This window comes from Ambystoma mexicanum, chromosome 5q (genome assembly GCF_040938575.1).
Source record: "Ambystoma mexicanum isolate Mex_15411 chromosome 5q, UKY_AmexF1_1, whole genome shotgun sequence".
NCBI classification, from domain to species: domain Eukaryota; kingdom Metazoa; phylum Chordata; class Amphibia; order Caudata; family Ambystomatidae; genus Ambystoma; species Ambystoma mexicanum.
Window position 1 is genome coordinate 251679631 of NC_090933.1, and position 15403 is coordinate 251695033.

The 15403-nt window shown below is 47.4% G+C and overlaps 1 protein-coding gene across 3 annotated transcripts in view; it reads right to left on the reverse strand.

Annotated features, from left to right (window-relative positions):
* LOC138497355 (cytochrome P450 2J2-like) overlaps positions 1-15403 on the reverse strand; it is a 503127-nt gene that overhangs the window by 141095 nt on the left and 346629 nt on the right. For all 3 annotated transcript variants that reach the window (XM_069620767.1, XM_069620769.1, XM_069620768.1), the window contains one exon: positions 14972-15159. In XM_069620767.1, coding sequence (XP_069476868.1) covers positions 14972-15159 — 188 coding nt within the window. The remainder of the gene's footprint in view (positions 1-14971; positions 15160-15403) is intronic.

A 15403-nucleotide genomic window follows, 5' to 3' on the forward strand; every position in this document is an offset into this window, starting at 1 on the left:
TCAACTTGTGAGACAAGACACCTTTCCCTGCAGTTGCTGCCTTCCTGAACGAGGAACACCCATGCAGGGCATGCTGCTTTGTTCTTTCCACGAGACTCACCCATCATCACCTGATCGCTGAAACCAGCCTTTGCCGTACCCTGAAGGCCCCCCTACTCTGAGGAGATCTTCATCCTGAGTGTCAACATGTCCAGTTGTCCAGTCTTCAGTACTGTCTCGCCAGAGGCCAGAACCGCAAACTAGAAGGAACTAAACCAAATAAAGTGACTCTGCACCTGCAGCACCTGGACCTCCCTAGACTTGGCAAAGCACAGACTTAAGTGAGCTAAGCAGATGTGTGAATACCTGAAATTGTTACTGAAGAAATCCAAGTTAGGGAGGGAGTTTGCATACCGGTAACTGCCACTGACCCTAGGGTTGGATGGGCCCCCAGTCCTAACCCTACCTCTCGCATGCCTGGCCACGATAGGTGGTGTTCTAGTCAAGGATTCCCATCTTGGCTTCTGCTAGAGTGGTGAAAATGGGCGAATCACCTACCGGAAGTTAACTGTTTTACAGTTTCTGCAACACTTACCTGCAACCGTTCGCTTTTCCAACACTTGAACGCAAATCAGATAGAAATAAAAATGGCTGACTCTCTGAAAAGTGATTTTTATGGACCTGGTGAATCTTAAGGTTCCAAGCCCCTTCTACTAGCAGGGTAGGACTGATTAAGAACTAGAGATCTGAAACTAAGTTTTGTTGGGCCAAAGGCGCCATAGAAATGTATAAACAAACATTGTACGTGTTCTGTTTTTTTAAAAAAATTTACCAGTCTGAAACAGGTTCTAAATGGCTCTTTGTTCTCTTCTCCACTCGCTTTCTTCTACACAGTTTCTTCACAATATTGCATGTAGTATTGCTTACAATTGCCTGTCTGAAAGGTAAAGTGCTCATGTTTTTAACAGAACTCCTAAACAATGAATATAGATGTATAGAAATAGTAACAATTCTTACATGGGGTTTTCCTTTCTTAGAGTGTATTGAAAGGCCCAAAAAAATAATTGTATATAGCGAATTATTGAAGTGCTCAGTCTGTCTCATTGTAGCGCTAGACCACCCCCACACCCTCCTGAGTATTAAGCCTTTCTGCTCAGCTAGCCTACCTTGACAGAGTGTGGCTAGACATCAGTGCCTTCTACCCGTTTAATAGAGTCGAGCCTCAAAAAATCCAGCCCCAGGGTTGAGTCTGAAAACTCATCTGAACAATACCCCTAGGCAGAAGTTACCCGTGTCAAAATCTTTGGAGCCATTGGGGGTCCTTACGACCTGGGCGGTAAGGGATACCGGGCACCGGTAAGGAGACCGGTGCCGGTAATCCCTTACCGCCCTATTCCGAGGTCCCTTGGCGGAGACGGTAAGGAACGTCGGTCTGTCCACATGTCCCTTATGGGTCCCTCTAAGGGACCAGGGCGCTAATAACAGGCTTTCAAGTCACAAGCCCGTTATTAGCGCCCTCCCCATTCCCAATGAGCCCTATGGGGGATCAAAGGGGAATGGTTTGTTCAATGGGGACTTACCGGTCCCACCAAGGTCGGACTACACCGGTAAGTCCACATTGAACATCACCGGACACGGGCATGGTATGGGAGGCAGCCATGGAGCTAATAGCTCCATGGCTACCGCACAGGTCGTAATGACCCCCATTGTCACCCCCCCATTCCCTTAGGTCCAGCCCTGACCACAGACTTAAGTGCACTATCGAAAGCCCTGCCAAACTGGCACTGAACTGATTTCACCTCATTGTGCCCGAGATCGCTGCTAATCAACGGCATCTGTTCTGAGCCCCATGCTCCAAGTCCTTTTGTGATTTTGGGACAGGATTTAAAAATAATTTGCCAGTTCCATGATTTGTGAAATCAATTATCCTCTTTTTGATGAATTGCAGACTAATGTCAGAGTGCATGTTGCTCACTATATTATTGGGGTAAAAGCATATTTAATAAACCTGCCTCAGATGTAAAACTTTTAGAACAAAGGTGGTGAACAAATCAAAGTTCAGTTTCCAGTTGCTATAATGGAACAATTGATCAAATAGCCACCAATGGAACTTCAACAAAAAAGTACATGACAACACCTACTTACAAGTAGAACAGTGTGCATGGATCAAGTCTACGACATGAATGAAAAAGTCAATGTCATCCAGTTTGTCAGTTCTACTTTTAGACATTACCCCTTCCTCACTAAATCCGACACTCGCATTCAACTTCTCTTTTTTGTTTCTTCACCGTTTCTTGTTCCTCCTTTTTCAGAATCTACCATTTGGTTACCTTTTGCTTCAATGGAATCCCAAAGGCTTTGGACACGTCACTCTAAAAGCAGCATTCCCACCTGCATGGTAATGTTTATTTCTGATTTATTTATGTTTATTTCTTTAGCCATCTGATTGGCTACAGGAGCTACTACTCCCTCCATTGAGCGCCGGCCCTCCATCGTCAAGGCCCTCGAGGACAAGGCTGGTGCCTGTTCTCTGCCTAGTCTGCCATCTGCCAGACCCCCTGGACCTCCAGTGAATTATACCAAGGTAACTTTCCTTGCCCATGTTGTTACTGTTCGATTGAACCTATTAAGGTTCAGCTAACGTCCACCGTACATACAGAGCCTCCCTACCATCACCTCCAGGGGCTAACTTGACTCTGAGCACAACGCCGCTCTGCTTCTACTTCCCATTACACGGCCTCTGCCATTTGCCCTCATGTATGCCCCTATACTTGAAACCATGTCTATTGCGTGAGCTACATAGTAACTTATTGCATCCTGAAGAACTGCTACCCACGGAACGCGCCTCCATTGACTCTTGCCTATGTAATACACTTGTAATGCTCTCATATACCTGCAACTGCATCTAGCACACCTGTGTTTAACATTGATTATCTCAAATTTGCGTTGCGCACAAAACTGCACTTAATATAACTGACTAGTACTGACCACCTCTGCACCTTACTAGTGACCCATGCCTCTGTGTCCCGATTGCTAAAATCGAATCTAGATGATCCTCCACCTGTACACCCTACTAAGTAACCTATGTTCTTGTGCCTTGATTGCTAAAAAATTGAATTTAGGTGACCCATTGCCTATGCACCCTACTAGTGTAACCCACGTTCCTGTGTCCTAACTGTTAATATTAAATCTTGATGATCCTCTGCCTTGCACCTTTACTAAATGACCTATGCCTTTGTGCCGTGACTGCTAAAAATTGAATTTAGGTGACTCATTGCCTACGACTGCGACTTATGCTTTGTGCTGTGATTGCTAAAATTGAATTCAGGTACCTACGCACCCTGCTAGTGACCTATGCTTTGTGCCTTGATTGCTAAAATTGAATTCAGGTGCCTACGCACCCTGCTAGTGACTTATGCTTTGTGCCTTGATTGCTAAAATTGAATCTATGCGCCCTGCTAGTGACTTATGCTTTGTGCCTTGATTGCTAAAATTGAATCTAGATGATCCTCTGCCTATGAACCTTTGCTAGTGTGACCCACGCTTTTGTGTCCCGATTGTTGAAATCAAATCTAGATGATCTTCTGCCTTGCACCTTACCAAGTGAACTATGCTTTTGTGCCTGATTGCTAAAATTTGAACCTAAGTGACTTATTGCCTTTGCACTATGTTATTGACCTTGCTCTCGTGCGTAGATTGCTCAAATCGACTTTAGGTGCCCCACTAGACTAGACCCACGCTAACAGTCAATGACTACATTGCACCAGTCTATTTTGCCGAACATTACAATGTATCTCCATGCGCTTTATACAGTGTTACTGAGATTAATACTGCACATCTTGAACAGCCAATACCTAATCATGCTACCCAACTCACCAGCACTTGAGCCTGCACATAACCCACACATATTAACTGAAATGAACTCCACACCCTGCCCTGTTCTCACGAGAAACCTTAGATTACGTGCTAGACTCACAAGACTCTATGACCCCCCGATCTAAACCAGCCCACAGCAAGGTGACCAGGAATCCATCCCTACACCCTCTTCAATTGAACAGTAGACTCCACCGGGAGCCCATCCGTGACCAGAAAGGTACTCATGAATCTGCGCCACTACCCCTAAACCCAGCAGTTCTAGGGACCAAGGGTGCACTAATAAATGCCCGTTCTATGGTAGCCCATGCATCAGACATTGCTGACCTGTTACATAATGAAGACCTGGACTTCTTAGCAGTTACCGAATCTTGGCTTCACCCCACGGCAGGCCCTGCAATTATGCTAGCAGTTCCAGATGACTACACGCTATTAATACTTGATCGCACCACTTCTAGAGGGGGAGGTCTTGCCATCATAGCCAAAACTAAATTTACTATCACAATTGAATCACCCACCATGTTAGTTCCTGTGAATCTCTAACAGCCAAATTAATACTATCTAGTAGTCAATCCATCTCCATCCACCTTACCTACTGACCACCGGGCCCCCTAGGATCATTCGAAGAAGACCTCACAGACATCCTATCAAATAATCTTAAAAATTCTTCACAACGCATCCTACTAGGAGACTTTAACCTTGGCTTTAGCGACCCTGCAGACGCTAATGCCAGTACAATCAATAACACCCTAGAGGAACTGGGCTTCACCCAGAAGATTACCGAGCCCACCCATATCAAAGGGAGAACTCTGGACTGGCTAGCTGTGCACAACTGCCCAGTCATGGTCTCTGCCATACTCCCGCAGCCCTGGACAGACCACTATTTGATCTCGTTCACCCTAAAGGCAACCCCAGCACTAGCCAACAGCATAGTTCCAGCTGTCCAATCCCGAAATAAAAAGAACATCACCCCTGAAAACCTGATCCCGCTCATCACACCAACTCTGAACGCCATCCCGGATCACACTGAAACTTTCACAATGGTGGACATCTACAATAAAATGATGCTCTCATCCCTCGACGCTATTGCCCCTTTGAAGCTAAAAAAGAGCAAGCCTCGGAAACACATTAACTCCTGGTTTTCGCCTCATCTCAAAGCCCTCAGACAGGAAAAGCGATGTTGCGAAAAACTCGGCGAATTTCCCCCTCAGAAAAAAACAAAAAATACTTGAGTAATCTAGCCTCCCAATATAAAAAAGAAATCATACTGGCTAAGCAATCGTCATTTAGCACGCAAATCTCACAAGCTAAATCTAACACTAGAGAGCTTTTCACAATTCTTAAAGAGGTTGAATCCCCGATCCAAGTACCAGATTTGTGTATCAAAGATAAACACTGGTGCACGGGTATTCAAAATGCCCTAGCGAACAAAATCTCATCCCTTAAGACTAAGATAAGTACCAAAAAAGAATCTCTGCTCTCCTCCACCAAGCAGAGTACCGTCCCCCACAAAAAGGTTCACCTGACTCCATCCTCCCCCCCAGCGTACAACTCCTCCTTCAACTTCCACAAAGTATCCACCAAAGAGGTTGAAAATACCATTCTCACCCTCAAACCCTCAAACTCCCACGGAGACCTATGCCCCGCTCAACTGATTAAGGATGCTGCCCGTGATCTTGCACCATTTATTACCAAATTAATAAATGCGTCTTTCACATCAGGCAACGTACCTAACAACTTAAAACAGTCTTGGGTCCTCCCTCTGCTTAAAAAACCGAACTTAGACCCTTCCACCCCAACTAACTACCGCCCTATCACCACAGTACCATTCCTTCTTAAAATCATCGACAAAATAGCATACCAACAGATCCAACACTACCTTGAGCACTTCCAGCTCCTAGGCGTCCGACAATCGGGCTTCAGGCCACAACACGGAACAGAAACCTCACTCATAGATCTCAAGACACAGATAGACGAGTTGAGAGACCAGGGGAAGACAGCATTATTGCTTCTCCTTGATCTCTCTGTGGCCTTTGATCTGGTCGACCATGAGATCTTGTGTAACCACCTACAAATAGCCGCCCACTTCTCTCAAGAAGCAACCGACTGGATCCAATCCTTCCTTAATAACCGAACGATGAGTCTTCTCACTATCATCAGCAGCCGACCCCATCCCTATCACGTGCGGCGTGCCGCAAGGATCTTGCGTCTCCCCTACACTTTATAACATTTTCACGAAGCCCCTTTTTGATGATCTAGACGATCTAGGTATCACCTACTATGCCGATGATGCCCAGATCCTCATCCCGTTGTCGGGGGATTATGACAAGGATTTGGCCTTCGTTAATAAAGTGTACCTCATCATCCAGGCATGGATGGACTCACACGGTCTATGCCTGAATGATGACAAGACGGAACTTCTCATTCTAGGCTCTACACACTACCTCAACAAACTGGGACACAAATACTCATCATTCATAATTGACGATAACAAAATCATGGTAGCTAAGGAGGTTAAAACCCTCGGATTCTATCTAGATTCCACCCTTACCCTTAACAAACAAGTGAACGCAATGGCATCCGCCACTTCCTACACTTGCAAACTCATCAGGGCAGCCAAACTCTTTCTCTCCCCCACCAACTGCACCACCTTGCCCAGGGCGCTGATCCTGTCCAAGTTGGACTATTGCAATGCCTTATATGTAGGCTGCAACAAATATCTCTCTAACAAAATCCAAATCCTCCAAAATAATGCCCTCAGAGCGGCCCTCAGTATCCCAAAGAAAGCCCATATTTCAGATTCCAGAAGATCTGTCAATTGGCTATCCACCAAGGACAAGATATTCCTTAAATTAGTGTCTGATTCACAAATGCCTCCACCAAGCAGCCCCCCCAATACCTCATCGCCAGATTTACTAGACCTACCCTCTCCCGCCCCTCAAGAACGGCCAACTCCAACCTTCTACTGGTGCCCAGGTTCAAACGTACTACATCTGGAGGCAATAGTTTTCCAGTAAAAGCAGCGCAATTCTGGAACTCCCTCCCTCCTACTTGCAGGGTGGACCTACCCTACCACCAGTTCAGAGCCAGGACTGTCCACTGGCTCAAATTTCTCGATTCATAACGACTCTTAGAGACCCGGATTCGCCAGTACCATGCGGCTCCTCATTGAATTTAAATATGTTTATAGTATTGCCCTTAATATACATGCTCTACCCTACTCACTGAATGTAAATATGTTTATAGTACTGCCTCTAATGTACATGCTCTACCCCTCCTATTTGGCGTGATAGGTCCGGCAATGTAACCCCAGCTGGACCTCACCATACTGTTTGTAATGAAGCTTTGCAACCCTCTTGCTGCCTTTGCGTCTGGCTACCCTTGGGTTTGGTGCGCATTACAAATTACAAATAAATAAATAAATTTATAATGGTATGGTAATGTTCATTTATAAAGCGCCTATACGCAGGCAAGTGTTTCAAAGCGCTCAAGGAGGGTGGAAACATGGGGGAAAAATAAACAGTCGCTCAGAGTCCTTGAAATTCTGAGACGATAATAGTTTGCACAGGCAGAGTAAGTGAATATAATACATTTAACAACTGAGATGCAGCAAATATGCCCAACGACGATTCTGCAGTTTTACCAAGTGCACATTAAGGGGTGAACACAAGGGAGAACAGAAAGACTATCTTCAAGGAAAGGTGCGTTCGGATCGTGCAAGTGCACAGACGGTCAAGGGAGGGGGAGGTCCAAGTGCAACCAGTCGGTGGAGATTGGGGTAAATGCAGAGAGAGCCACTCACTTGGATTAAATCCCAAGTGGATTGAGGGAGGGAGGGTGGGGTACAGGGCCCTGAGGCAAGTGCAGTGAGGACTGGCGGGGTGCCCGGGACCCGTGAGACTCTGAGGTACACCAGGCAGCCAGTCGGCAAGCTGGAAGGAAGATGAGGGAGAGATGAAAAGAGCAAATAGCTAGGTTAGCAGAGTAGAGGGGGAGAGAAGGAGGAGGAGAAGAGGAAGGTTTTTAAGGAGTTTCCAGAACTTAAGATGATGAGGCTCAAGACGGAGGGTGGCACGGTGGCTGTTCCAGGGAGAGGCACCTGCGGAGGATAAGAATCTCCTTCCAAATATCTGCTGGAGAACCGGCTCACTCACAGAAGGTTGGAGGTAGATGAGCAGAGGTCTCATGAGGGACAGTATTTAGGTAGGCAGTGTTGCATGTAGGTAGGCCCTAGGCCCCAGAAAGCCTTGTGGACAATGCAAAGGGTCTTGAACTTGTTCCTTGCTGCCAAGGGGAGTCAGTTCATGGGATTTCAGCGCCAGAGAGATGCGATCCTTGGACTTGAGGCAAAGGATAAGTCTCACGGTTCTGTTCTGGATGAGCTGCAGAGGGCACAGGGCAGAAGCAGGGAGGTTGAGGAAGAGGCTGTTGCAAAAGTCCAGCCTGGAGAGCACCAGGGCTCTGGAGACAGTGAGCCGCTGGGGGAAAGTGAGAAAAGGTAGAGTGCCTCTGAGCAGGTATGTTAGGAAAGGTTTCATAATTGTATGCAAGTTTTCCCTCCATGTGTCAACCCCCAAACGTATTTTGCGGCTGTTTAGACACCATTGGCTGACTTTGCCAGAGAAGCACAGCCTTCAGCTGCACTTCTCTGGGCTTTCGCTCACTTTATATGGGGAAACCGACATGCCCTTAAGACAGCCAGTACTGGGAGACTGTTTCCCTTAGTCCTTTCCTCATGTTGCAGCTTTTGTGCAACATGTAACAAGTGTGCAATGTATTCTACCATACAGCACACTTGGGTCTATAGTAATTTCCAAAGGCCCTAGATACTCTTTCTGGACTTTTTATGAACCGTGCAGATGTGTCATGGACAGGACTGGTGGCAGCTATCTTTTCACATTATTTTTAACCCTTTCCTGCCATGTTGACTGCGTTCGGCACAAATAGGTGGCCTGGCTCCAAAATGGCCATACCACGAGGTTCTTTGTCCTGTCCTTTAGCCATCTTTCCCCTTCACCTTCCCCAGGTCGAGTCGACCCGGGCCAGTCCTTATTTGGTCATGCACTTTCCCGCAAATCCCAATGCTTTCGCGGGCTTCTGCATGCCTTCTGTGTGTGCCTCCAGGATGTGGGCTGGAATGTCTGATTCCAATACACATCCTGGGTGCCAGAGAGTCCGTAATTGGTCCACGTATGGAGTGTGTGTGTGTGTGTGAGCAGATCTTCCATTGGGTCCCCTCTGTTTTGGTGCGAAGCGAACTTTGGATAAGAGGAGGCTGAAAACACCACTACCATGTCGTTCTCCTGAGTTCACACGGAACAAAGGATAGGATCCAAGTATCCTGCAACACAAAGCCGAGTCGAGTAACTGCTGGTGACCCGCTGGAAGGTTTGGCACCCTGAGCCCGCTGTCGTCCCGTGGGACCCCTCTGCATCTGGTCGCCCTAGAAGGTCTGCGAAAATACTTCGACCCATTGGAATAGTGGGACCAACTATTCTTGACACCTTCATCAAACCCTGCAAGTAAGCTTTCTCGGAAGTGTCCCTGGGCCAACCAGTGGACTGACCAGCTTACCCAGTTGCTTTGCTCTGACACCGCCGCCGTTTTGAGGAGACCCTCGAAACTTGGTATACTGCTAGCTCTGTGTCCCCGACACCCTCACACTGAATTTCGTACACTTGGCGTTCCCAGGTCTGAAGTGAGACGAGTGTGCTAGGACCGGAGTAAGCGCGGTTACCGTGCTGCCCTGCCGCGTCAACGTCCTTTGCAAGTTCCCTGCATTTGTGACCCTCTTGCCCCTGAAGCCTTGTGCAGTGAAACTGGGTCGATTCATCCACCCGGAGCGTAGAAATCGCCACTGTCCAGTTTGGGAATCATCGCTGTATCTCAGGAACTGAAAGGTGCCGAGACGTCCTTTTTGCTGCATTCGAACCTGCCAGCGAAGTGGACTGAACTGGTTAAGTTTGAGTCTGCTTGCGTCAGGGACCGGTGAGTACTCCTTACCCCAACTGGTAGCCCCTAGCGCTAGAGCCCATTTTTACACACGAGTGGCCCCTGGGGGTCCCTCTCCTATTGCGAAATTGCGACTCCATCCCGCACTCTCGAACTGCCTCTGCCTTCAAGTGGAGGTCCTTCTTGAATAAAAGGAACTTGTTCTGCATCGTCTCATCCACCTTCCTGAGCTCCTAGAGACCCTTGAAGAGACCTTATTCTGCCAATTGGCACAAGCGCGTGCATGTACTATTGAGCATAAGGCTCCTCTCTTCGTAGGGCTTGGACTGCCTCTTAGTTAGCTGTATTATTGATGTTGAACTGGGCCTAAAGATTACCTGCACTGCCTGTTTCCTTCCCCTCTAGGTTGTTGACATATTTCGTCCAGTCACCCCTTTAAACCCCAATGGTCCTGTATATATATTGTATTGAGTGTGATGTATTGGTTTACTGAGTGATACTGTGATTCTTTTGCTATGGTCTACATTACACAGGCCTTGTAATAAAAGTGTCTATATTTTTGATATAACGCCTGTTTGGAGTAATTTGTAAGTGTCCTTGCTCTGTGTGCTCATTGGGGTCCTTCAGTCACCCTCACCCCTCCTGAGACTTAGTCTCGACCGCCTGCCATAGCTACCCTGATTGGTCTGGCTTGTCCAGAGGTAATCCTGTTCCAAGAAACTAGGTTGGCCTTCTGAACCTCTGCCCCTCCAGGTCAGAGTTCAGAAATCCTTCTTAACAAGGTATAGCTGATAGTTGAACTTTTTTTGAGATGTCCGAAATGTGAGAGGAGAAGGAGAGAGTTGAGTCGAAGATGTCCAAGATTTTTGGCCTTGCAGGTGGGTGAGGGCGCAGAGGCAAGGGAGGCTGGCCAGAGTGAAAATGGGAAAGCGGGAGCAGGGGTCAGAATGCAAACAATTTCAGTCTTACTGGCGTTGAGACAGAGGTCATTTTCAGCACACCATGACTGAATAGGGGACAGTTATAAGCGAGGAGGAGGCGGCTGAGGGTAGCCTAAAGGATAGTTGCGTCATCCACGCAACATCGGAAGTTCGAGGTGAAAATGGCGATCACACATGCCAAGGTAGCCATATAGACATTGAAGAACTAGGGGGAGAGGTTTGATCCCTGGGGAACGGCGCAGGTTTAGAGTGTGATAGTCGAGAGATGGGATGGGCGGTCTGAGAGAAAGGAGGTTACCCACGCCAGAGCCTGCCCTGTGATTCCCAAGGTGTCACGGAGACAAGCAATCCGGATGCTGTGGTTTACCGTGTCAAAGGCAGAGGAGAGATCAAGGAAAATGAGGACAGCAGGCATGTTAGTGTAAAGATTTGAGAGCAGGTCTTCACAGGTGTTCAGGAGAGCAGTTTCGACGCCTCTAGATGCTCTAAAGCCAGACTGATGGTCACGGAAGCAACCAATATATTCAATTTGGCGGGTCAGCTGAGAGAGAGCCAACTTCTCTAGGAGTTTCCCCAGGAAAGGAGTGCTAGAGGTCGGGCGATAGGTTGCCAGAATGGAGGGGTCAGCTGACGGTTTCTTGAGCGAGGGTGCACAAGGAAGTGCTTAAGATCAGTTGGGAAAACTCCAGTGGAAAAGGAGAGATTGCAGAGATCAACCAAGGCTGGAGCAAGGGAGTCAATATTGTCCTTAATGGTTTTGGAGGGGCAGGCGTCCACCTGTTTGGATGAGGCCTTCATAGACCGGGCTTGTCTAGTGAACTTCTTGGGTGAGAGAGAGGAGAGGAAAAGTGGAGGGGGGGCCAAGGGAGGTTCTGGCATGGTGTATGCTGTGGTGTGAAGGAAAGAGAGGAAAGGATGTCTTGGGTTTTTGTGATGTAGTGTGCAGCCAGGGCCGAGCAAAGGTAATGGGTGGGTGTGACAGAAGAAGCACTGCTGGAGGATTGGCCAGTTCCTTGCAGACTTTGAAAAGTTTGGCCGTGTTGTCTGATGCCGCGGAGATGCAGGTATGACTTTTCTTGGAGTGGATGCAGAGTCGATATTGCCTTTGAAGGAGGCGGCAGGCAAGTTTGTCACATGGTCCACCCAACAAATTCCATTTGCTCTCAGCTGCCCTACACTTACATTTAAAGGCAGCCCAATCAGAGTTGTACCAAGAGTTGCCCTTTTTTGGAAGGCTTCAGTCAGACCCTCATGACAGGGGCAAGAGTATCAAGAGTTTTGGAGATAGAGAGATTGAGGTTAGTGAGGGCTGTGTCAGAGTGGGAGTCAGCCGCAGGCATGGGAGGAGGAGAGTAGGTGGAAGCAAAGGCAGCCACTGTCACTTTTTTCATGGGTCTTGTTAGGGAGAATTCTCAGAAATGTGCCAATTCCCTACCACCCTAGAGACCCCCAGCTCTTTTTGCTGGACTTTATGACTTAATTTCTAACCTGGAGCGAGCAAGACCTTTTCCCCACTCTCTCATGTATTTTTCTGTGATTTGGACTCTGCTTCTTTCGACTTTGGAGTCTGACAAACTCCACAGGCATCATCTTTACATTGTGACACACATTAGATTTCCCAAAGGTTTAAATACCTTCTCTTGGTGAAACTACTGTTTCCAAGAGCAGTAAAGTGAAATTGACTTTACTTACATTTTGTAACTTTCTAGACCCAGCACACACTATATTACAATAGGGTGCTGGAGGGGTTACTTAGTATCACCTTGGTCTGGTTTGTCATGTAAAATGTTTATGTTACCCTTTCTACAATTAATGGCTGGTGGCAGTGGTTTACATTTTACTACCATTGTGTATTTTTACCGTGGGCTACGTTCGTAGCTGCAGTAAGGCACCCATGGGTGCCCATTTTGTCAAAATGGGCCAGTCTTTTTTCACCATTTCTTGTTGGAAAGGTCCTTCTTGGGATTTACTCTGCACCAAACCAGGTTTGGTCCCTTCGTTCATTTTGCCTTTGGCGGGATTCACTAGTGAAACCCGCCTCTGGCTCTGGTATGTCTGGCAGGGGCAGGAAGTGAGGGGGTGCCCGAAATTCCCTGTTCTTAATCCACTTGGTTACAGGAATGCACCCTAAGGTGATTGGCCGGCTGGCTGTCCTTGGAGGACAGCCACCCCTGCTGTGATTGACAGCTAGGCTGGAATGAGTGGGAGAAACCTGCATAAAAGGCGAGGCTTTTTGGCTTGGAAGGCAGAGTCGACCACTGGATGAAGGAATCCAAAGAAGAACTTGGAAGCTATGGCCTGCTGAAACTCCTGAACCATTGGTTTAGCCGGTGAAGCCCTGCTGCTGTGCTGAAGCTCTAAATTCGCCTTGACTAGAGAAGCCCTGCAAGGACAACTTCTGCCCTTAGGTTGGTGGGACCAATCAACCCCAAAGTGAACTCGACTGGACATCCTCTCAGAGCTGGCTTTAACTTCTTCTGCTGCGGCTGGAACCGAAGTGCCAGGGAGAGGAACACTAGATCGAGTGCATCGCTTTTAAGACAGACCCGAGCGCCAGGAAGATCCTCCAGAGTTCCCTGAAGCAGGACTAACCAAGCCTTAGCCACCTCAACAAAGTGCTGGACCCCAGATGCGAGGAAAGTCTGAAGTGGTATCCGAGAACCGCAGTGTTGCTATTTACTATAGATGTGAGGAGCTGAAACCGCAAAGTGCAGCTGAATTCAAGTTTGACCTTTGCTGCCGCCGAGCTTCCCATTGTGTTGCAGGAGTCCCCAGCCATCCTCCCTCTTGTCCCCATGACTGAGGCCCAGCAAGAATAGGATCTGCAGAGCCCCACAAGAACAGAAGCCAGCTGGAACCATTTCTTCTAACTAAAGGTACTGTAAATCTAAGAGGACTTACCTCTTGTTGTGGAGCCTTACTTGTTCTCAGTTGAGACTTGTCTTGGTTGCCATTGTAGAGCTGCTTGCAGCTTTTCCCCTCACAAACCTCCCAGCTTGTGGCCCTTCAAGTGAATCTCATCCGACAAACATTTCTAAAAACATTGTACAAGACTTTTACTTACATGTAAAGAAGATCTTGAGCACCCCTAGACTTTGTTCAACTAACATTGACTGTCCTGGCTCCCTGAGAGACTCTTCTACCTCCAACTTGGTGCTTTTACCAGTTTATGAATTATTTGTTAACCTTGGTTTTATTCCTCTATCTTATCCTTTGCACCCCAAACTCAGTATTGCTCTAAATGTACCAGTGTTAAATCAATGTCCACAGTGTCCTAGCTATTTAAGTCACCTAATGGTGTAGGAAGTGTCTATGTGCCACCCCCAATGGGTATCATCTGATTTAGAGAAACAGTGTGTTTTGAAGTGTATTATAATTGTTACAGGTTTTGCTCCCTTCTGAAGGCTTATATAACTGACTGTTAAATACATTTATAATTGTTTAATCAAGAAACCCTGAGTGACCCCTCTTGAGATCAGCCTGGCTGCTCAGCCACACTACCAACTTTTGTAGTACAGACATACCAAAGGTTGGGTTCCTATTGCCAGGAGGTCAAGGTTACTGTAGTCTTCCAAAGGATACTGCAAACAATCTTGCCTAACGGGTTTCATGACTTTGAAGGCGAGTGGCCGTGCTGCTGCAAGAGAAGAGAAAAGCTTCAGGTGTATTGACACAAGAGAGTGGTCAGTCCAAGAAAGAGTACTGAGAGGGATCGCAGTAGAGATGAGAGCATCCAAGGCATGGCCCGAGGTGCGCATGGAGTCAAAGGGTAGGATAGAGAAGGAGAGAGAGTTGCATAGGTTGCAGAAAGTTGCAAAGTTCCTGATGAGTCAGGGGAGTCCAGATTGATGTTGAGATCACCCATCAGGAGGAATGTAGAGGAAGAGGAAAGTAGAGAGGAGGCAAGGTCAGCCCATTCCGAGAGGAAGAGAGTGGACTGTCCTGGTGGCTGATATAAGGTGGCCAAAAGGAGAGAAGATTTAGGAGAGAGTGAGTGCCTGCACACTAGGCACTGAAAGGAGGAAAGGAGGAGTAATCCCGAGTAGGGATGATGGACACAGGTATCCATTCTGGGAAGATCAGTGCCACTCCACCCCCTGTCGTCTTCGGCTTAGGCGCAGAGAGGATTTTGTAGCACAGCTAAAACCGATTTTGGCAGGGCAAGGTGAAAACAGAATGCAGCAACTGGACACAGCTAAATTCGATTTTTCAAAGTCACTTCCTACCTTGGGAACGGGTAAACCCAGGAAGGTTGTGTCTCTTGAGCATGCATGCAGGACTGATCCGGGAACAAGATTTGCATAACGCTGGATCTCATGAACCACAGCATTGGTATAGTGAAGGCGCTTTCTGTCCTCATAGTGAGCTGGTTGGTCACAGCCAAGGACAGAATCAAGTTCCTCTTGTACTCGATCTTAAGGGAAACAAAGAAACATCAATAATGGCATTGGAATTGGAGTGCCGTTACATGCAAACTGAAACTTCAAACATTTTGCACAGAAATCTGAGGCAACCCTTGCATTTCGAGAGGCCACCCTCTTTTGAGAACTGGAAATTAGAAATTACAAAGCCATTCTGATGCTGCGTTGCTCACAGGTATTGGAAAAGTGTAGTTCTTTTGTTGCAAGGAGGTCAACTCATGTACATCATCGGATGGG